The 23,251-nt window shown below is 40.9% G+C and overlaps 1 protein-coding gene across 3 annotated transcripts in view; it reads left to right on the top strand.

The window, feature by feature from the left end:
• LOC124555179 overlaps positions 1–23,251 on the top strand; it is a 159,677-nt gene that overhangs the window by 81,889 nt on the left and 54,537 nt on the right. For all 3 annotated transcript variants that reach the window (XM_047129009.1, XM_047129011.1, XM_047129010.1), the window contains exons 7-8: positions 3,067–3,267; positions 6,333–6,616. In XM_047129009.1, the coding sequence (XP_046984965.1) occupies positions 3,067–3,267; positions 6,333–6,616 (485 nt within the window). The remainder of the gene's footprint in view (positions 1–3,066; positions 3,268–6,332; positions 6,617–23,251) is intronic.

Raw genomic sequence — 23,251 nt, 5'->3', positions numbered from 1 at the left:
TGTTTCCTGGCCAATTTGTTTGTTCCATTTGTTGCTTGCCAAATTCATCTTCTATTTGTTCTTGACAAATTATATGAATTTATGACTTCGTGCCATATCTGCTATCACATTCAAACTGTCCCATTGAGGACGTTTGCTTTCAGTTTTTGTCATACTTTCACATTAATATCCTCCACTGTCATGTTGTTGTGGGATTTTACTGTCAGTTGCCAGTTCTGTAACTCATCATAGAGGTTTTCTACCTCCTCGTAAGGGTGGTTGTCATGCCCACATAAAAGGCCATGCAGAAGTTACACCAGCATTGGTATATGAGATGACTGCTTTCATAGGAGGCCCTGCCTGTGATACATAGGATAGACCTGTGATAGGACTGGAATAGGGTGTTCAGGGTGGTTCTGGAGGACAGGTCTTTCACATGGGTTTTCCAGGGGGATACAACCAATGTGCCATGGATTGTGAGTATGTGTGGTATAAAGGTGAGCTAGGATGTTTCATAGATTGGGTAGGGGGCAAAATATAGTGCATGGTGAAACGCAGGCAAATACCAAGATAAAAATGTGATTATGTTGTTCCACTATGGGGTGATATTGGGTAAAGAGAGGTGGAGATGGTTGCTACTTTATATCTACACTCCTGGAAATGGAAAAAAGAACACATTGACACCGGTGTGTCAGACCCACCATACTTGCTCCGGACACTGCGAGAGGGCTGTACAAGCAATGATCACACGCACGGCACAGCGGACACACCAGGAACCGCGGTGTTGGCCGTCGAATGGCGCTAGCTGCGCAGCATTTGTGCACCGCCGCCGTCAGTGTCAGCCAGTTTGCCGTGGCATATGGAGCTCCATCGCAGTCTTTAACACTGGTAGCATGCCGCGACAGCGTGGACGTGAACCATGTGTGCAGTTGACGGACTTTGAGCGAGGGCATATAGTGGGCATGCGGGAGGCCGGGTGGACGTACCGCCGAATTGCTCAACACGTGGGGCGTGAGGTCTCCACAGTACATCGATGTTGTCGCCAGTGGTCGGCGGAAGGTGCACGTGCCCGTCGACCTGGGACCGGACCGCAGCGACGCACGGATGCACGCCAAGACCGTAGGATCCTACGCAGTGCCGTAGGGGACCGCACCGCCACTTCCCAGCAAATTAGGGACACTGTTGCTCCTGGGGTATCGGCGAGGACCATTCGCAACCGTCTCCATGAAGCTGGGCTACGGTCCCGCACACCGTTAGGCCGTCTTCCGCTCACGCCCCAACATCGTGCAGCCCGCCTCCAGTGGTGTCGCGACAGGCGTGAATGGAGGGACGAATGGAGACGTGTCGTCTTCAGCGATGAGAGTCGCTTCTGCCTTGGTGCCAATGATGGTCGTATGCGTGTTTGGCGCCGTGCAGGTGAGCGCCACAATCAGGGCTGCATACGACCTAGGCACACAGGGCCAACACCCGGCGTCATGGTGTGGGGAGCGATCTCCTACACTGGCCGTACACCACTGGTGATCGTCGAGGGGACACTGAATAGTGCACGGTACATCCAAACCGTCATCGAACCCATCGTTCTACCATTCCTAGACCGGCAAGGGAACTTGCTGTTCCAACAGGACAATGCACATCCGCGTGTATCCCGTGCCACCCAACGTGCTCTAGAAGGTGTAAGTCAACTACCCTGGCCAGCAAGATCTCCGGATCTGTCCCCCATTGAGCATGTTTGGGACTGGATGAAGCGTCGTCTCACGCGGTCTGCACGTCCAGCACGAACGCTGGTCCAACTGAGGCGCCAGGTGGAAATGGCATGGCAAGCCGTTCCACAGGACTACATCCAGCATCTCTACGATCGTCTCCATGGGAGAATAGCAGCCTGCATTGCTGCGAAAGGTGGATATACACTGTACTAGTGCCGACATTGTGCATGCTCTGTTGCCTGTGTCTATGTGCCTGTGGTTCTGTCAGTGTGATCATGTGATGTATCTGACCCCAGGAATGTGTCAATAAAGTTTCCCCTTCCTGGGACAATGAATTCACGGTGTTCTTATTTCAATTTCCAGGAGTGTAGTTTGTTGGCATGATTGGAGAATTAGGGGAACACATGGGTATTCATGGGAGATCACTAGTGATGTGCCATACACTTGTGGCCAGACCATATTGTTGACATTTTTGGCATGGAATAGATTTCCACTATAAAAGAGAGGATACTATTGATGGTTAATGGTTTCGTATGGGTAAAGGTTTTCATGGAACCATTGGGGAGGCAGATGTCACTATTGTCCAGAAACTCTTGGCTAAGGGGGACCAGGTGAAAGAGATAGAAGGGGCAGTGTCCACTATAGCCTCATTACTATCAGTTTCTCCCTGCAAAGTAGTGGTTGCTATCCACATTTCAAAGCACTAAACATGCAATTCAGTTTCTTTATAATACCACAATATTAATATTTATACCTAAAATGTAGTGACCATTATTTTAAAAAGTATAAAATAAAAATTAGAGCAAAAATTTCAGTTAAAATAGGATTACAAATGCAGCACACATCTTCCTTACTGGACCTTTAGATTAGAAAACCTATTCCAGCTCAAGCAGTAATGTTTAACCATTTGAATTACCTACTGCTGTGAGCATCTGTGGATTTTGTGTTTAAAAACATATTGTAATAAAATTATTAATGATCTTAAAATACAAATAGAAACACACAACCCCTTTTCAGAGGCATGCAAAACACTAAAATAAACTAGATAACAGAACAGCAGGTATGCATTGGCTGTTTAAGCTAGCTACTACTATAATTTGTGGAGATGAACGTTTTTACATCTGTGATAACTTGAACAACAGGTATAGAGGTTATTAAATGTACAGTTTGTTGAATTGGGTTTAGCAGTCTTAAGGGAAAAAAAGAAAAAAATTCTGTAACAAGTGATTATAAGTCTTCCTGGATTATTTATCAATCTTGTAAAATATGTACGAGGAATTTTCCTCTAGTATTGTACCATAAAGTTTGTTATGCTTGGTAAAATCTCATTTTATGTGAGCCTTTTATGTTGGAAATGTTGTTAGTTTCTTTTTGATTTTTGCAGAGAGGTGTTGAGACCACCAGTCCCTTAGAAGATTTTGATGACATTACAGCTGATGGAAGAGGCAGTAATGTGTTGTATATTGTTGAAAGATACAGAGAACAAGCTGCACATCATTACAGGAGGAGAAGTGAATACCATATGAAAGCACAGGAAGCTTTCCAAAAAGGAATGCCTTCAGTGGCTCATTATTATTCACAGTTGGTACGTTCTGGTAATGCTTCTCATTTAGTTCATAATTATCTGTGCCAATATGGTCATAAACAACTGCAGCAATGGTGTATTTCATGTTGCAACTGTGTCTAATGCTGTGATAGTAATGAGCACGCTTTGATATGACTAATTGTTGAAAAGCGCAAGAATTTACAGGCATGATTTTTTCATTCGTGCTTTTGATGTTCAGTTTGATCATAAACTGAACCAAAAGATCTTTATCCCTTTGTAACATTCCTTCTGCTTTGTGTGGGCATACAATTTAAATGTTGTACAGTTTTATTTTTGCACAAGGTGCTTATGTCGTCAATTCTTGCCATTATGCCTCGTCTGCACACTTATTAGGGAAGGTAATATATGCTTTGGTGTTATTAATCTTACATATTATTTGTTTTGCTGATTGATGGACAACCATATTTTGTTCATCAAAGTTTTTAGTGAATTTGTTTCTCCATGTGTCTTGTGAAAATATTTGATTTTGCATTACATTACAGAATTTCATATAATTTGCTATATAATCAGAACTGCAGACTAAAGGTACAAAATTTTAGTGTCAATATATCTTGACTGCACTAATATGTGAAGTAAATATTATTATGGCGTATGCTTCCAGTGAAGAAAAATGAATGAGATTTTTTAAAATCGGAAATAACTCTTCATACTGACACTCTTAATGGGCCTGCCCTTACAAACATTATTTGACAGTTAAAAGACTGTAATGGCATATAATACCAGGTGGCTATAATTACAATGATGGTGTTCCAAGTGCTGCAGTGTGAGCTTTATGCATCACAGGATGCTAAAACATCGTAGGTATCTTCATTATTTGGTGTGCTCGCAGTGTGTGCTGAAAAAATGCTACTTTCACTTCCTGCCACCAGGTGAAAATATGTTGCTGTAAGCAATCAGAATGTGGTGTGGGTGCAGGAGAAGGGGAGAAACAATCAAATACATGATAATAGTGGTTCTGACATGTTTAATAGGATATGGTCACAAGTTATAATGTGTTCAATACAGTCTTCTGACATGGCATGATTACCAGTTGCTCACAGCATATCCGGTATAATAAGAGCAAAATGTCGTCATATGATGTCCTTCAGATCAGGAAGAGTTCAGATGCATCTCTTATAGGCACAATCTTTCAGATATCCCCACAGCCAGAAATTGGATGGATTTAGGTCAAGGGACCTGAAAGGCCACACATCTTCAAATTGCATAAAGATGATGTGCTTGTTACCAAAGGTTTCTCAAAGCAAATCTTTCACCCAACAAGCGATATGTGGTGTCACTCTGTGTTGTTTGAAAACAATGGTGTACACACAGTTACGTTCTTACAAAGCTGGAATCACATGTTGCATAGGGAGATTCTTATAATGAGCTTATATCACTGTATACGTAACAGGACCATGAGGTGTCATCTCTTCAAAGAAAAATGGATTGAGAATGAAGGAGTGTATGAAACCACACCACACAATCACATAAACTGAGTGCAGTGGATGTTCCTGCACAACATTTGGTGAAGTAGAACCCCGTATCAGACAGTTCTGTGCATTCACAGCAGTGTGGAGAGTAAAATGTGCCTCGTCCATCCGAAGAATATTACCCGGCCATATGTAATCCATTTCCATGAATACCAATAAATGAAAGGCAAAGTCATGGTGTTGTAGCCTATCTTGGGGCTTCATTTGGTGTGCATTCTGAATCTTGTAGGGATACCAGTGTAAAATGTGGCACAAAATCGTTTGAACTGTTGAAGAGGGGACAGACAATTCATGTGGCACAGCTTGAATGCTGCCTGCAGAATTTGAGGCATGTGCTGCACGGTGAGCTATAACTGCAGCAACTTGATCATCAACTACCATGACACTGGGCCACTTCCCTCTCCCTGCTGCACCACCTAATTCACCTGTTTCTTCAGATTTCTTGATCATATTCGTTAGTCCATTTATTGACATGGTGCTTCATCACTGCTGTTTCTGTCGGTAACATTCCTGCAGTGCTGCACTACTATTGCTGCCATTCTGGTAAAACAACTTCACCAGCGGTGCACGCTCTCCATTCTAAATAGGCATTGTGTTTCGTACAGAAAAATGTCGACCTTCTTAACCATTTATACCAACAGTCACTTCACAAAAGAAATCAACACATCACCAAGTGACAAACAGCATCCTGACATCTAAACAGGAAGCATTTCACATTCTGACTGCTCAAAGTGCCATAGTTTCACCTGGTGGCAGAAAGTGGAACTAATATTTTTTCGGCCTGTTCCGCAAGCACACTGTTTAATGAACGCACCTACGATGTTTCATTGTCCTGCAATATATCCAGCTTGCACTGCACCACTTGAGACACTGTCAGTTCAATAATAACCAGCTGGTATGTAAAGAGGATAGATTAGTACTCAAAAAAATACAGGTGACGGTGAACAGCGGGCAGGCATGTAAGTGAGGTGAAAAAGTGCGTAGTTTTTGGATGCAGTCCTTCACCTCTGTCATAATGACATGTAAAAGTGACCTCATCATAAATAAACGTAGCTGTGTGACCACTACACAGCATTCCACTTGGGTATGACCATGAGCAAATGATCCATTCGAAAGGATGACCACTATCAAACTGTGACAAGGCCAACTGGACCATCCAGTTGCAGTGTACGTAGTTGACTTCAGTAGCTGCCCCACAACCTGTGCCATGTACATTCTCCTCACCAACAGCTTTTCTGTACAATTAATTTCTCACTCTGCAGCAAAGTGTGCACTAATGTGAAACTTCTTGACAGATTAAAACTGTGTGCCAAATCAAGACTTGAACTTGGGACCTTTGCCTTTTGCAGAAAGTGCTCTATCAACTGAGCTACCCAAACTGTGGGACAGGTTGTGAGTCATGCATGAGTGGCTAAGTTGGTTGAGCACATGTTGACAAAAAGGCAAAGCTTCTGAGTTGGAATCTTGGTGGACAGTCTGTACTGCCTGCACCTGCCTCAATGAGGCAGCATTGGAACAGCCTGCTGTAAATATTCTGTCATTATAATGATACCAATTATCATTTTCTGCTTAAAGGCCCGACTCCACAAAACTCACGCACAAGAAGCGAGTTGCCGTGCAGCGACAGCAATTAGTGCAGCAGCACCAGATTCTTCCAGCTTAGACTTACACGGGTTGTATGTACGAGAGGCAGTCTGCCTCTTGGACAGTTTCCTGGATGCTCACATTATGCGACTCAAAGCAAGTGGGCAGTCACGGCGTGTCCTCCATGTGGTGACTGGTCGTGGTAACAACTCTCGTGGGGGTCAGCCTCGTTTACGCCCTGCCATTCTGCAGCGTCTCACACAGCGGAGTATTAAGTAAGTACAGAATTGTCCTGTTTGAAAATAACAATAAATATGAATGTCTGTATCGTGATTCTAGCAATACGCACTTTGTTCAGTAAGTGGCCATACAGAATATTTGGCCAAGAAGTAAGAGGCTCTATTATTCAAACAAATGTGGCAATAATCTGTTGTGAGTACTTGAGGTATGTAATAGATAGATATTCAGCGATCACAGGCCCTGCAGACCATGCGCTGCTTCCACAAGCTGCCTCCATTCCTTCCTGTTTTGTGCCCGGTTCCTCCAGGTCTCTTCAGTTCCCAGGACTCCTAGGTCTTTCGCCAGGTTGTCCATCCATTGCTGCCTTGGTTGTCCAATGGGGCGTTTGGTGTTTGGTTTCGCTGCTAGTGCCATCTTCTCCTGTCTTCCACCTGGTATACAAGCTACATGGGCCACCCGTTGTATTCTTTTGCTCTTTATCTTCTGTAGGATAGTTGGTTGTCGTATCAGAAGGTAGATTTCCTCGTTTTTCCTCCTCCTCCATTCTCCATGATCTAAAACTGATCCCCAGATCTTCCTCATTACTCTTCTTTCAAATATTAATAGTTTTTCCCTTCCTCACTTAGTCATGCTCCATATTTCTGAACCATACAGTGCTGCTGGGCATATGTTTTAGATTTTCATCTTAGTGTTCACTGAGATCGATTTAGAGCCGAGCGTCTCTCTCAGGGAATGCATGCATTTCATTCCTACTGCTGTTCTTTCCTTGATGTCCATTTTTATGTTGTTGTCCATGGTAAACCAAGATCCCAAGTATTTGAACTTGTGTACTCTCTTGAACCTCTTGCCATCTATCTCAAGAAATTCTTCCTGCTCTTGTCTTCTTCCTAATTGCATGAACTCTGTTTTGTCTCGATTCACTTTGAGCCCTACCTTCTGTGCATAACTGTCCATTTTCTGGTACATTTCTTTCAACTCGTGCTTTGATTCACTTAGTAGTACTATGTCATCTGCATATGTGAGACAATTGAAGTTGCCGTCCATCTCTACTCCAGCCCACTCCTGTTGCCTACACTCTTTTATTACTTTCTCTAAGATGACATTGAACAGAACACACGAGAGAGCATCACCTTGTCTGAGGCCTGTCCCAGTCTCGAATGTTTGTGATGTGGCTCTTCGGAAACGTACTGCTGCCTTTGACCCTTCTGTACAAGCTTGCACCATTCTCACTAGCTTCTCAGGGATTCTGAAGTCACGCATTGCATTGTATAGGCTCTTCCTGTGGATGCTATCGTATGCACGTTGAAAATCAGTGAACAGGCTGTAGATATCTTTATCGTATTCCCAGTGTTTTTCAAACAATTGTCTTAGTGTAGTGGTATGTAGAGGTATGTGATAGTGCATGTTTATTCTTTACTATTGTTCTCCAGCCCATAGTAACATTTCTGTCATAAAGTTTTGCCAAATGGGGGACAACAATCCTTGAACACCTGCTAGCTTCAGCTCCACCCCCACCCCTTCCCATTCCCATCCCACTTGCATTTTGAGGATGCTGAATTGATTAAATAGAATGTAACAGCTATCCTGAACTGTATTCCAGTCAAAATGTTTGCTGTGCTGTTCTAGAATCTGTGTGCTGAACACAAATATGTATTACATTTTTTTTTAATCCACTTTGTATTTTATGACAAGATAGTCCTAGAACTTCTTGAGCCAAATTTGTATAGTTATTTGTCATAGCGTAAGGTATTGTGTGTTTTTTGTGTTGACTGATGCTACCATTTAACAAACACATCCAAGCTATAGGTCTCATATGGTATTTTTTTCCTTTCATTTAAAGTGATTTATATTTTCATGCGGGGAAACACTCAGTCAAATATTAGCATTTAACAAAATAAAGGAAAGTAATACATTAAGAAGAAACAAAAGCAAATAACTTTGTTAAAATATAAAGAGTTGTTCTACTTTTGCTGATAATTGAGATAATGATAGTTAACCAGCTTCACAGAAATTGTGTTAATTTCCATTTTGTGATTTGTGTGAGAACAAGAAATAACCTTTTGTCCAAATAGCTCAAAACCAAACTGTTCCCACTGTCACTGCTTTTGTGAACAACACGAAGTAATGTTGTATCATCTTCCTGTAACATTAGTTTTTTAATGTATAAGAGGTTCTGGTGGATTCAAGATATTATTTAGAGTAGTTACCTGGTACTCTGTATTTTTCACACATGGTTCCACATGTTATTGTCATCTTCAGTCCAAAGACTGATGTGCGGCAGCTCTCAATGCTACTCTGTCCTGTGCAAGCCTCATCATCTCCAAATAGCTACTGCAACCTATATCCTTCAGAAACTGCTTAATGCATTTGTCTCTTGATCCCCCTCTACAATTTTTGGCCACCCCCCCCCCCCCCCCCAATTCCTTCAACACTAAATTGGTGTTCCCTTGATGACTCAGAATAAGTCCTATCAACCAATATCTTCTTTTTGTGAAGTTGTGCCATAAATTTCTTGTCTCCCCAATTCCATTCAGAACCTCTTCATTAGTTAAGTAATCTACCCATCTAATATTCAGCATTCTTCGGTAGCACCAAATTTCAAAAGCTTACATTCTCTTCTTATGTAAACTGTTAATCTTCTATGTTTCTCTTCCGTACATGGCTACACTCCAAACCTTCAGAAAAGATTTCCTAGTACTTAAGTCTATATTTGATGTTAACAAAATTCTCTTCTTCAGAAATGCTTTTCTTGCCATGTTCAGTCTACATATTATATCCTCTGTACACCGGTTATTTTGCTGTCCAAATAGCAAAACTTATTTAGTACTTTAAGTGTCTCATTTACTAATCTAATTCCCTCAGCATCCCCTGATTTAATTCGACTACATTCCATTATCCTTGTCTTGCTTTTGTTGATGTTCATCTTATATCCTCCTTTCAAGACACTGTCCATTCCATTCAACTGCTCTTTCAAGTTTTTTGCAGTCTCTGACAGAATTACAATGCCATTGGTAAATCTCAGGGTTTTTATTTCTTCTCCCTGAACTTTAATACCTGCTCCAAATTTTTATTTGGTCTCCTTTACTGCTTACTCAGTGTACCGATTGAATAACATCGGGAATAGGCTGCAACCCTGTCTCACTCCCTTCTCAACCACTGTTTCTCTTTCAGGCCCATCAACTTGTATAGCTGCTGTCTGGTTTCTACATAAGTTTTAAATAGCCTTTCGCTCTCTTTTTTTACCCCTGCTACCTTCAGAATTTCAAAGAGAGTGTTCTAGTCAGCATTGTCAAAAGCTTTCTCTAAGTCTACGAATGCTATAAACATAGATTTGCCTTTCCTTAACCTATCTTCTAAGATAAGTTGTTGGTTTCAGTACCTTGTGCGTTCCTTCATTTTTCCAGAATCCATACTGATCATCCTCAGGATTGGCTTCTAACAGTTTTTTCCATTCTTCTGTAAAGGATTTGTGGTAGTATTTTGCAATCATGACTTATTATTAAACTGATGGTTTGATAATTTTCACATCTGTCAGCAACTGCTTTCTTTGGACTTGCACTTACTTCATTCTTGTTGATGTCTGTCTCATACACCTTGACACCAGATGGAAGGGTTTTGTCATGGCTGACTCTCCCAAGGCTATCAGTAGTTCTGATGGAATGTCATATACTCCAGGGGCCTTGTTTTGACTTAGGTCATTCAGTGCTTTGACAAAATTCTTCCCATCCCATCTTCATCCACATTTCTATAATATTGCCTTGATGCTCATCTCCCTTGTATAGATCGTCTGTGTACTCTTTCCACCTTTCCATTTTCCCTTCTTTCCTTAGTACTGCTTTTCATCTGAGCTCTTGATAATCGTACAGTTGCTTCTCTTTTTTCAAAAAGCCTCTTTAATTTTCCTGTGGACTGTATCTATCTCTTCCCCCCTCCCAAAGTGAAATATGTTTCTAAATCCTTACCTTTGTCCTCTAGCCATTCCTGTTTAAGTTATTTTGAACTTCCTATCAACCTCATTTTGTAGACGTTAGTATTTCCTTTCGCCTGCTTCATTTGCTGCATTTTTATATTTTCTCCTTTCATAAGTTAAATTCAATCTCTTGTGTATTATCCAAGGATTCCTACTAGACCTTATTTTTTTTACCTATTTGATACTCTGCTGCCATCTACTGTATTCTTTTCCCCTGTTCTAGTCAGTTGTTGCCTAATGCTCTCTCTGAGACTATCAACAACCTCTGGTTCTTCTACTCGTCCAGGTCACATCTCCTTAATTTCATACCTTTTTGCAGTTTCTTCAGTTTTAATCTACAGTTCATAACCAATAAATTGCAGTCAGAGCCTGTATCTATCCATGGAAATGTCTTACAGTTTGAAATCTGGTACCGAAATCTCTGGCATACCATGATATAATCAACCTTAAACTTTCAGATGTCTCCTGGTCTCTCCCATGTATACAGTCTTCTTTAATGATTCTTAATCCAAACGTTAGCAATGGTTAAATTATACCCTATACAAAATTCTACCAGGTGGTGTCCTTTTTCATTCCTTTCCCCAGTCCATATTCACCTGCTATTTTTCCTACTCTTCCTTTTCCCACTGTTGATTTCCAGTCCCCCATCACAGTTAAATTTTCTGTCTTTCTTAACTATCTGAGTAATTTCTTTACTCTCATCATACATTTCTTCAATCATTGTGGTAGATGTGGACTTTGTGTCTGTCTTGGCTATGATAATATGTTCACTTCTTATTCATTATTAAATGCCCTCATTCATTATCCCTATGTGACTTTGTATTGTAACCCTGTATTCACCTGACCAGTAGTCCTGCTCCTCCTGCCACTGAACATCACTAATTCCCACGAAATCTGACTTCAAGTTATCCACTTCCCTTTTTAAATTTTCTAATGTGCCTACCTGATAAAGGAATCTAACACTCCATGCTCTAGAATGCCATTTTTATTTCTCCTGATGACAACATCCTCCTGAAGAAGTCCCTGCCCGAAGATCTGAAGGGGGGGGGGGACATTTTTTTACCTCCAAAACATTTTACCCAAGGGGTCACTGTCATCATTTAACTGTACAGTAGAGCAGTATGCCCTCAAGTAGTTTCCCCTTGCTTTTAACTGTTTGCAGTACCAGCACAGCAAGGCTGTTTTTGTTACTGTTACAAGGCCAAATCAGACTGTCGCCCCTGCAACTACTGAAAAGGCTGCTGCTCCTCTTTATGAACCACACATTTTATCTGGCCTCTGAACAGATACCCCTCCATTGTGGTTGCACCTATGGTATGGCTGCGTGTATCACTGAAGCATGCAAGCCACCTCATCAATTGCTAGGTCCATTTCTCTTGGCGGAGATATAAGACAAATGATAGTATGCAAAGGAGGGATTTGTTTGCTGCATGGTTAACACTTGTTATGTTTTTATATACCTGCTGACAAATCAGTTTCATGTCTATATCTACCTTTATATTCCATGTACTGTTGTACAATGTACAACAGAGAGTACATCATACTCATTACCAGTGTTACTCATGTTCTACAGTGTTCCAATTGTGTATGGTGTGAGGGTAATATGACTCGTATATGCCTTTGTAATTACCACTTTCTCACATTATTATTAGTAATTACCATTTTCTCACATTACCTCAAATAAAGATTCTTTAACTTTATCCAACCTGTTTTTGGGAGAATGACATCACCTTTCTCTTTCATCGCAGTCGAGTCTGACCACAGTGACTTTTACAATCCCCGTTTGCAGCTCGTGGTCTAGTGGCTAGCATTGCTACCTCTAGATCACAGGGTCCCAGGCTCGATTCCCATCCGGGTTGGAGATCTTCTGTGCCCGGGAACTGGGTGTTTGTGTTCTCTTCATCATTCCATAATCATTCGTGAAAATGGCTAGATTGGACTGTGTACAGATTGGGAATTTGTACGGGTGCTGATGATCGCGCAGTTGAGCCCCCCACAAAGCAGTCATCACCACCACCACCACCACCACCACCACCACACTTTTACAATCCCCCAGAAGTCATACACTTTTTTGACTTCTTGGTATGGCTCCTGCTTACGAGATGGAGGAGAAAAGCAAAACTTTTGTATTGAAACATGTACTGTCATCCATTATCTACACATTTATTTAAGGTGTTTTGCAATGTGCCATATATTTATAGAATCATTATATTTTGAAACTTATAAGATGCAGAGGTAGAGAAACGTTTGTAAATGCAATACATAAGAATTATATAACTGTTTTCACGGAGTGAAATTCCTTTGATGCGATATTGTTTGAAACAGTCTGTCAGTCACAAACCTACTTTACATCTTCACACCGCCACCTGGTCTCTCTGCTTATTCATTTGCCACTACTGGATGCGCCCTTCTCAGAACAAACAATGCTGTATCGTGAAGCATACTTCTTGCTTGTTTTCTGTGGTACATGAGTGGGAAAATGCCTTGCAGTTAGCTAGTTTGCTGTAGTGCACTGCTTTTCATTTTCAATAAAATCTGTACCAGCTTTCTCAGGAATTTATTTTCCCAGGTTTAGTATAAATGTAAACAACCTGGTTCATTTGTGAGATATAGGCCTAAGTTTCTACATCTACATCTACATTTATACTCCGCAAGCCACCCAACGGTGTGTGGCGGAGGGCACTTTACGTGCCACTGTCATTACCTCCCTTTGCTGTTCCAGTCGCGTATGGTTCGCGGGAAGAACGACTGTCTGAAAGCCTCCGTGCGCGCTCTAATCTCTCTAATTTTACATTCGTGATCTCCTCGGGAGGTATAAGTAGGGGGAAGCAATATATTCGATACCTCATCCAGAAATGCACCCTCTCGAAACCTGGCGAGCAAGCTACACCGCGATGCAGAGCACCTCTCTTGCAGAGTCTGCCACTTGAGTTTGTTAAACATCTCCGTAACGCTATCACGGTTACCAAATAACCCTGTGACGAAACGCGCCGCTCTTCTTTGGATCTTCTCTATCTCCTCCGTCAACCTGATCTGGTACGGATCCCACACTGATGAGCAATACTCAAGTATAGGTCGAACGAGTGTTTTGTAAGCCATCTCCTTTGTTGATGGACTACATTTTCTAAGGACTCTCCCAATGAATCTCAACCTGGTATCCGCCTTACCAACAATTAATTTTATATGATCATTCCACTTCAAATAGTTCCGCACGCATACTCCCAGATATTTTACAGAAGTAACTGCTACCAGTGTTTGTTCCACTATCATATAATCATACAATAAAGGACCCTTCTTTCTATGTATTCGCAATACATTACATTTGTCTATGTTAAGGCACCAAGTGCCTATCCGCTGCAGATCTTCCTGCATTTCGCTACAATTTTCTAATGCTGCAACTTCTTTGTATACTACAGCATCATCCGTGAAAAGCCACATGGAACTTCTGACACTATCTACTAGGTCATTTATATATATTGTGAAAAGCAATGGTCCCATAACACTCCCCTGTGGCACGCCAGAGGTTACTTTAACGTCTGTAGATGTCTCTCCATTCGTTTCTTGTAGAGAATGTAGGAACTGATCACACCCATCATAAACACTTGAAAAAATACCTTCTTTCACCATTTCATTGTTCACTCTCAAAAATATTTGGTTGTTGCAGAAGTTCATAGCATTCTTCCATAAGTTTAACAACAACAAATATACATAACAGAGACTTTACTCATCAATAACGTAGTCTCCTTCACTATTTACAACACTCTGCCAGTGCTGCAACTGTAGAGATCACGTAGTTTTGAGGTGAAGTACTCATTGAGCCATGTTCTCAGCACTTTTCATCCAAAAAGCAAGTTCCTTGAAGGTTGCTCGATAGAGAGCAGGAAGGGTGAAAATTTGAGGGCACACAATCATGTGAATAAGGTGGATGTGGAATGAGTTCCCAACCCAGCTACTGTGTAGTGTTTTTTGTCAGTCTAGTGGAGTGCGGGTGGCCATTACTGTCACGTCATGCAGTCTTCCTTGTGATTCTTCTTGGATTACATCTGCAAGACATCTCTGTTGTTGACAGTAAATGTAAGCGGTGATGGTTACACCTCGGGGAAGCAATCATAGTACACCACATTGTCACTGTTCCACCAGATGCATAACATTAGCTTTTGTGGATGTGTGTAGATCTTAGTACAGGGAGTTGCTGCTTTCTTTGTGGTCAACCATTCCTTTCTTTTGCTTATGTTAGGATAAAGACACCATTTCTCAACACCAGTAATGATACAGGATAGGAATGGGAAGTGTTGTTCATAAACCAATTGATGACGAGAAAGCAGAGATGCATGTATTGCCAGCTGCTGATTTTTGTGATTTTGGCATAGAGCATGCGGTACCTGTACACCTGATTCTTGAATCTTCCCCAGTGCAGACAGTCACACGATAGTGAAATGCTCACAGTTCATCACATGTACGAGTTTGTGGGTACAATGATGTGTATCATTGTGGATTAATGTATTTAAACTATCTTCATCAAACCCCAAAGGTCTTTCTGAATCTGGAGTGTCAGTAATGCCAAAACAATCCTCCTTAAAATGAGAAAACCATTTTCTTGCCATGCTCTTTCCAATGGCACTATCCTCATACTAGGTGCAAATATTTGTGGCTGCCTCTGCTGCTGTCACTCGTCTACTGAACTCAAACAGAAGAATATGTCGATAATGACCTGATTTCTCTACTTGGCACTCCATTTCCTAGCATCCACAACTCCACTCACTATCCCCAAATGACAATAAGTAAACTCAAATGGCAACAGTGAACTACATATAAAAAATGGCAGTCGATAAACAAATCCACAGCAACCAGGATACCAACATGGGAAACAAAAATGCTACGAACTTATCCACCAACCTAGTAATAGTAGATCATCAGCTGAGCTTCATGGTCAACACCAGTTTTATTTTTATTACAATCAAGTGTGATTAGGCTTCACTTTCTTACCATTCCAGATTTATATTTTGTGTTAGTGACACCTACTTGTCATGCTGTCTTTTGTAGACAGAGCAGACATATCCCTAGAGCCTTTCCAGTGAGGAGTTAGCACAGAGAATACCATTTGACCTCGTCTTAGTTTATTTTGTCTAAATTCCTGTGGCAGCCCCCTTCTATTCCTAATTACTGTGCCAGCATCAAACAAGCTTACAAATAACCTTACACTAGTATAAAACCAGTCCATGTATAATGTATGACCCTTACATAGATAATTGGTGCACAAATGAAAGACTACTGAATCTGCACTGTTACCTTTTTCCCCTGCTCCAGTATCCACTTAACGGTTCAAAACATAGCCTGCTGCAGAATCACTAAGAATGAAAAACTTTATACCATAAATGAATTTCTTGTTCTTGATATATTCTCTGAATCGAATTCTTCCTCTAAGACATAAATCTTCATCAGTTGTTAGATTCTCATCAGGGAAATACTGCTCTTGCTTTTCAATATGAAGTTATCATAACCAGGCTGGATTTTGAGTCATGAAACTCCCAGAAATTTTTTGCAACTTTGCTACTGCAGCACTGTCAAGCAGCTGGCATATAAACATATTGCAAAAAGATTGTGTATGTGCATATGGAGGTGAGAAACATATTCATAATGCAGTCATATTTTGGAGCTTATTGTGGTGCTATAAATTGTAGCATCAATCAAAAATATAATCTGGAAATATCTCTCTTTTGGTTTCCGAAAGATATTCATAGGTAAGTCAATGATGTTACGAATAACAACTGCTCATTTTAGGATGGCTAGTTACACTTTCAGGTCTGTGGGAGAAAATGTTTAACATTTCCATTCACGTGTAGTATCTTCAGAATCTGGATGTTTCCCGATTACATTTGAGCAGTCAAAAACTTTTTGAATAAGGCTTACTTAGTTTCATTCTTCAGTTCCACAAAAAAGTATGGACATCCATACTGGTATATTTTTGCAGTTAGCTGCTAGAAGACTTCTTAAGTAATAGAACTCAGTATGCTGCCCTCAACGCTAAATGTTATTTAGCAGCAAGGGTATCATCAAAAGTGCCCCAGGGAAATGTGATAGAACTGCTGTTGTTCTCTATATACATAAATGATTTGACGGACAGGGCGGGCAGCAATCTGCAGTTCTTCGCTGTGGTGTACCGTAAAGTGTTGAAGTTGAATGACTTGTAATGTTTAGTTACAGTATTACTAGTGTACTGCTTGACATAGTCAGTTTGCTTAAATATATGTGCATAACATTGCAGAGCAATGGAACGATCATGTGAGAACTATGTTAGGGAAGGCGAATGGTCGACTTCGATTTATTGGGAGAATTTTAGGAAAGAGTGGTTCACCTGGAACGGAGACCACGTATAGGACGTTGGTGTGACCTGTTCTTGAGTAATGCTCAAGTGTTTGGAATCCATACCAGGTCAGATTGAAGGAAGACATTGAAGCAATTGAGAGGTGGGCTGCTATATTTGTTACCAGGAGGTTCGAACAACATGTAAGTGTTACGGAGGTGCTTCAGGAACACAAATAGGAATCCTTGGGGGGGTGGGGGAAGGTGACACTCTTTCCAAGAAACACTATTGAGTTGAGTGAAAAGCAATGCCTCCACCTTCATTAATTGGGTTTGGATGGGAATATTTTAATAAATCAAATGCAGAAATAATCCTTAGAATGTGATTTTTAATTGCCAATATTCACTTTTCCACATAATCTACAGCCAATTGGATACATTTCTGCCAACAATGAAGTAGTTTTCTGAAGCCGTCACAGAAGAATCAACGCTCTGTTTCCACAACCACAGTCTCACAGTTTTCTCAACGTCTTCATCACAAGCATAATGCTGTCCCACAGATCGTCTTTCATTATCAGGAACGGATGGAAGCAAGACGGTGCTAAATCTGGACTGTATGGAGGATACTGTATGGTGGTGAGATTCAGTCCCTGAAGTTCTGCATCTGGCGTACACATCGTGCACAGATCTTTCGGTAGCCAAGCAAAGCAATAATGTGACCCACCAGTTCTTTTGAAATTCCGATTGTGCTTGCAGTTTCTCTCTGAGTGATATGACGATTGTCCTGAATAAATCTGTCAACATTTTGCTTGTGAAAATTGGTGATTGCTGTCACAGGATGTCCAACTCTTTGTCTCGCAGGTCAGATGTTCCTGCATCAACATCTTAAAAACTTACTCGCCCAACGACGCACAGTACTCATGTCAACATAATCACCATAAACTGCTTTCGTTCTCTGATGAATCTCCTTTGGGGTGACACCTTCTGCTGTCTAGAATTCAATGACTGCATGTTGCTTAAATCACATTGACCGACCGTCTACTCAGGGTTCCATACTTTACACTGTAGCAACACAACCATTCAATGCTAAGGCTTCCCATCAATGAGAGCTGTCGAGAAGAGGGTAGGGAACAACCCAGTACCTGCCGCATACCAATGCTGCCAACTGTTGAAGAGGTACGAAGGTGGAGGCATTACTTTTTAGTCAACCCTTGTACATTGCATGTAAGGACCATGAAGATAAGATTTGAGCAATTAGAGCTCATATGGAGGCCTATAGACAGTTGTTTTTCCTTCACTCTATTTGCGAGTGGAACAGGGAAGGAAATGACTAGTAATGGTGGAGGATACTCTCCGCCATGCACCATATGGTGGCGTGCGGAGTATCTGTGTAGATGTAGATGTAGATTGAGGAAGAATACATGTAGTTGCAAGTAATTACTATGATTGTGTATAAACAGACAGGAAATTGTTAAAATTAGCATGCAATAAGAAGTTAAGAAACATTCTGGATTGCATTAGGCTACATTATGTGGATATAAACGAAGAGATAGTAATATTATTTTATGGATGATGTGAAAATCTGAGAGAGAGAGAGAGAGAGAGAGAGAAGAGAGAGCGAGAGCGATCATTTATTTTTAACTCCCCTGGAGCAAGAGCTGGCCTATGAATATGAGATGGGCAACCATATGAAAAAGCATACACAGTACCAGGACAAGAATATTAGGATTTGTGCTCTTCATTTTGAGGCATGCCAGTTAATAAATTTCTGATAAGAATAAATGTATGTGGAATGTAGTGCCAACATTGTTTGATGTTCCAAACCAACAGCCAGCTATATAACTGAAATGCAAATTGTCATGCTGTGTGGCTGTCACTGATGGAGGTGAATAGAGTGCATCAGTGAGTACCCTCAATAGACACTCCAGTACAGAAGTAGTGCTGTTTGATTGAGGTATGCTACTCAGTTCCTGTCAGGAAGAAACAATTAAATTAAATGGAACAATTGATCACCTGAAGAAGCAGTTGAAATACTGTATGAAGCTGCTGAGATTTTTTTGTTTGTGTCAAAGGTGCACACAGTTTAAAAGGCACGTGTATCACCCAAGAACTGCAAGAAGAAAGTTGAATACAAAAAATGTAGCTAAAGACAGGGAGACACGTGGCACGATAAGGTGTCAGTATCTTACAAAGAAAGCTGTACATCTTGTTTTGAACCAAGTCAGAGTACCTTAGGGAAACGTGATGATAAAGTAATTGTATTTTCTCAGAATATGTTGAATTGCAGTGCACTTGCATATAAATATTTATCAGAATATTTTCATCTTCCATGAATTAGAACTTTACAGAAATATGTGGAAAGTATAAAACTAAAATGTAGTAGTAATGAAAAAAATTCAATTTGTTGGAAGAGAAGATGAAGCAATTTCCTCAAAGTGAAAAGCTTGTAAATTTGTATATAGACGAAATGACATTAATGTCAAATTTATCACATGATTTTTCATCAGGTGTTGTCACTGCTTTGTGCAAAATGTAATGGAACATGTGCTAGCTGTTGTGTATGCACATAAATAAGAAGAATGCCTCATAGGTGGACTAATTGTTACACTGGGAAAGAGATTCTTGAATAGATAGATAAATTTTGATACCTGGAAAGTAGGAAAGATAAACATAATAGGTATACACAAGGCGTAGAAGCAAGGACAAGGTGAAAAGGATGTTTATAAGGAGAAATAGCACCTAATCTCTAAGAAGGTAAAAAATCATGTCTAGTTTTGAATGTATTAAAATGAATTCAAAATCTGTTATTAAAAAGAAAACCCTCTTGAAACAAACTGCAATCAGCGCAAAGCATCAAAAATTACACACCAAGCCCATGGATGTGATCATAATCAGATCTTTTTGAACTTACACATATCTGGTTATAATTCATTTCTTGTCTTAAACGATTTTCAAAGATACGATTGCAGCTGTGTTACTGTGAACTGTATGCATTTCCCTGCTCTAACATTTTATTATTACAGATTGATGTTAACAGGAGATGGGATATTACTTTAATCACCTTTTCCTACATGTTATTCGAAAATTCACCACCACATTTAGTGACTAAGAACTATGGAAGTAACAACATTATAAATAGAAAGTTCTCCATTTGTGTCATGCCATCTATTACTACAGGCTAGCCGCATGGAGCACTATCATCACTTCAGCTGTCAGAAGGTTGCACTTTTTGCTTTACAGAGTTCCACAACTGTCTTAGACTGTGGGTTGGTTACCTCCTGCGTATGTCGTTGTTCTGAAGCATAAAGTAAATTGATCTGAGCCTGTCTGTCTTTGTGATTTTCACAGATAAAGATGAATCTAACATAAGCTCATTGCTCCAGTCGTCTGTGACATTTGCTTTGTGCACAAGGCACATGTGATTTAATTATAGCAAAAAACTGACACATCTCGTGCAGCTTCACAGTAGACAATTGGCCTGAAATGAGCTGGGGGTTATTTCATTTTTCCTCCACAATTGAGAAATAGTTGATACTGAACAACAGTTTTTTTAGTTTTTATTTATTTTTTTATCACATTGTAGCCAATAAATAGACAAGTGCCGACTGTTATGGAAATCACAACATGCCCACAATTTCTACAAAATGAGTTAAAGATTCAAATTTATGTCTCAAAAGAATGTGTACCACTCTTTTATATCGACTATGCAGTCCTGTTACAATCCTAGAAGTTCCTATCTACATTTGTTCAATGTCTGTTATTCAGCCTTCTAGGTAAGGCCTCCAAACAAAGCAACATTGTCATAGAATAGGTTTGTGTCTTGTATATGATTTCCTTGAATGATGCACTGTATTTTATCAGAATTTTCCCATTTAATCTGTGCATTCCATCTGTCTTTGCTGTAACTGATTTAATGTGTGTTCCTCATTTCATATTGCTACATAGTGTTAAAGAGTGTGACAAGCTATAAGAATGTACCGCTACTCTTGTCCTGAAGTCTGTGGTAGGCAGTATGCAATCATGTTCATGCATAATCTGTGTTTACAGTGAAACCAGTATGATGGTAAACTTCTTGTTTCTAACAAATGAACTGAGTAGTTTAAAAATATGCCTACAGTTATGAGAAACAGGAGAAAAATGTTGAAGTGAAATATTCCAGTAATGCTGAGCTCGTTAGACATGGATCACTAGCTCAGCTTGCCAAGTGTGAAGCAGGAATGTCGCCCAGGTCTTGTTGAAAAAACCAATCCATAAGTCTTCCTTTTCCTGGCCTTATTCCTTATCATCACATGGTCAGCATGTTAATATGGATTTGGCCATGTTAGTGGTAGAGAGTGGCTGGATGCTCTTCCTGTTGCAGCCCCCCCCCCCCCCCTCCCTCCCCCTCTGGGACGGAATTTATGTACCTCATCAGTCTATCCCATGTGAGAATGTTTTTGATATGTTTGCAAATCATGTAACTGAAGCAGGATATAGGTATCAATAGGTATAACCCAGTAGTAACCTAGTCGAATGTACAATAATGCCTAAAACCACGTTTAGGCTGGCTGGCACACTGGCTCTCGTAATTAATCCACCAGGTGGATTCCATCTGGAGGCCCTTCAGAATCCTGGAAGTGGTGTGCTGATGCATGTGGCTATCCAGGTTTGTAATCATTCTGTAAGTATTTCACAAAATTGTGAATCGTGGTGACAAGGCAAGTGTTTTAACCTCACTTTTCCTCTGCAATAGTATAGTTTCTCAGCACTGCGCTAATGTCTTGGTTATGTAGGACAAAGCAGTGAACCTGTTGACAGAGGTGGACTGACACATTGTAAGGAATCTGTGTGAGGCACCCTCAGTTGACAATGTATGAAAGGCCTTCCGCATCTGTATGTCAAAGGTGCAGACATTATGCTCAGTCTTTGCCTCAGAGGCAGGGTGAAAGGAGGCTTGTGTTGAATGGTCAGTGCCATAGCAGTGAGAGAAGTCCTTGAGCTGAATCGACATAAATTGAGGCTTGTTGTCGGGCACCAGGGTGCGAAGTGCCCCCTCAATAGCAAAAATTCTCTCGATGGAATGTGTGGTAGCAGGCATGATGTTGGACGGTATTCACTCTAAAAACAGAAAGTTGAAGAGCGTATCTACCACCACAACCACATAGGGCTCTGAAATGGCCTCTCAAAATTGGCGTGGAACTTCTCCCAAAAGTAATCTGGGCAGGACAATGGTAAAAAAAAAGAAAAAAAAAAAAAAAACTTTGAGCTGGGGGTGCTTGATTGAGTGAGCAGGCATGGCAGCAGCAGCATCATCATGCACATTCAGTGTCAGCACTGATGCTGGGCCAGTAAATGTGCTAATGTGCCACCCAGCCAACATCTTCATGTGCGTCGTGCGTCAATGCAATGCATGAAGGAGCTCGAGGACTCAGGGCCAGAATGGAGGTGGAATGACGACCCAGCAGACCAGTTTAAGATGCCCTGTGTGGGGTTGAGGCACTAGCACAGCATGAAATAATTTCAAAAACCTTTGTCCGCCAAGCGGGTAATGTGCTCTGGTCACCTCTTCTGGACTTCTGAAAAAACCTTGTGGCGTACTGTATCGTGGGATGATGCTGTGGCAACCTTACACCCTATTGGCATGAATTTGTCCGAGGTTGTCTGCAGCTCTCTATTCAGATCAAAACAGTTTCCTGTTGATCAAATTCCATGCTGGGGCCAAGAGCGAGGCAGGACAGGGTATCTGCACTGGCATGTTGGGCAGTGGGATGAATATGTATTTTGTGGTGATACTTGCCTAAAAACAACACTCAGCACTCCAAATACTGTGCAGTCTTATCCAGGAACTTAGACCGATGCTTGAACAAGAAAATTTGGGGCATGTGGTCAGTCGGCAGGTGAAATTTGTTGCCCTACAAATATACATGAAACTTCTCAACTCCATAAATGATTGCTAAAGCCTCCTTTTCAATTTAGGAGTAGTTGAGTTGCTCAGCGTTTATTATTTTGGAGGTGAAGGCAATTGGGTCTGACAACTTGTGTGACAAAACTGCCACAGTGCCGTACTATGACATCCCTACAGTTTTAATGGCAGTCCTGGTGTACGAGGGGCATTTGAAAAGTCCGTGCAAAGTCCGAGAGATGGCACCACTGGCACGTATTGAGGTCATGTTTAGTTAGTAGCATCTTTGGAGAGAATGCACACCAAGTGTTAGCCATATTGGTCTATTTCTTTGTGTTTGGCATTCGTGTGAATCAAGGAAGTAGAGTGATTGTCAAAAAATGGATGAAGAAGAATTACATGTGGTGATTAAACATTACTTTATGAAAGGCAAAACGCCTCAGGAGACTAAAGAGAAGCTTGATAAACATTACAGTGACTCTTCACCTTCGATTAGAACAGTTTATAAGTGATTTT

This window comes from Schistocerca americana, chromosome X, assembly GCF_021461395.2.
Source record: "Schistocerca americana isolate TAMUIC-IGC-003095 chromosome X, iqSchAmer2.1, whole genome shotgun sequence".
NCBI lineage: Eukaryota > Metazoa > Arthropoda > Insecta > Orthoptera > Acrididae > Schistocerca > Schistocerca americana.
The sequence above is the reverse complement of the archived record's forward strand: the minus strand, read 5'-3'. Positions and strand labels throughout refer to the sequence as shown.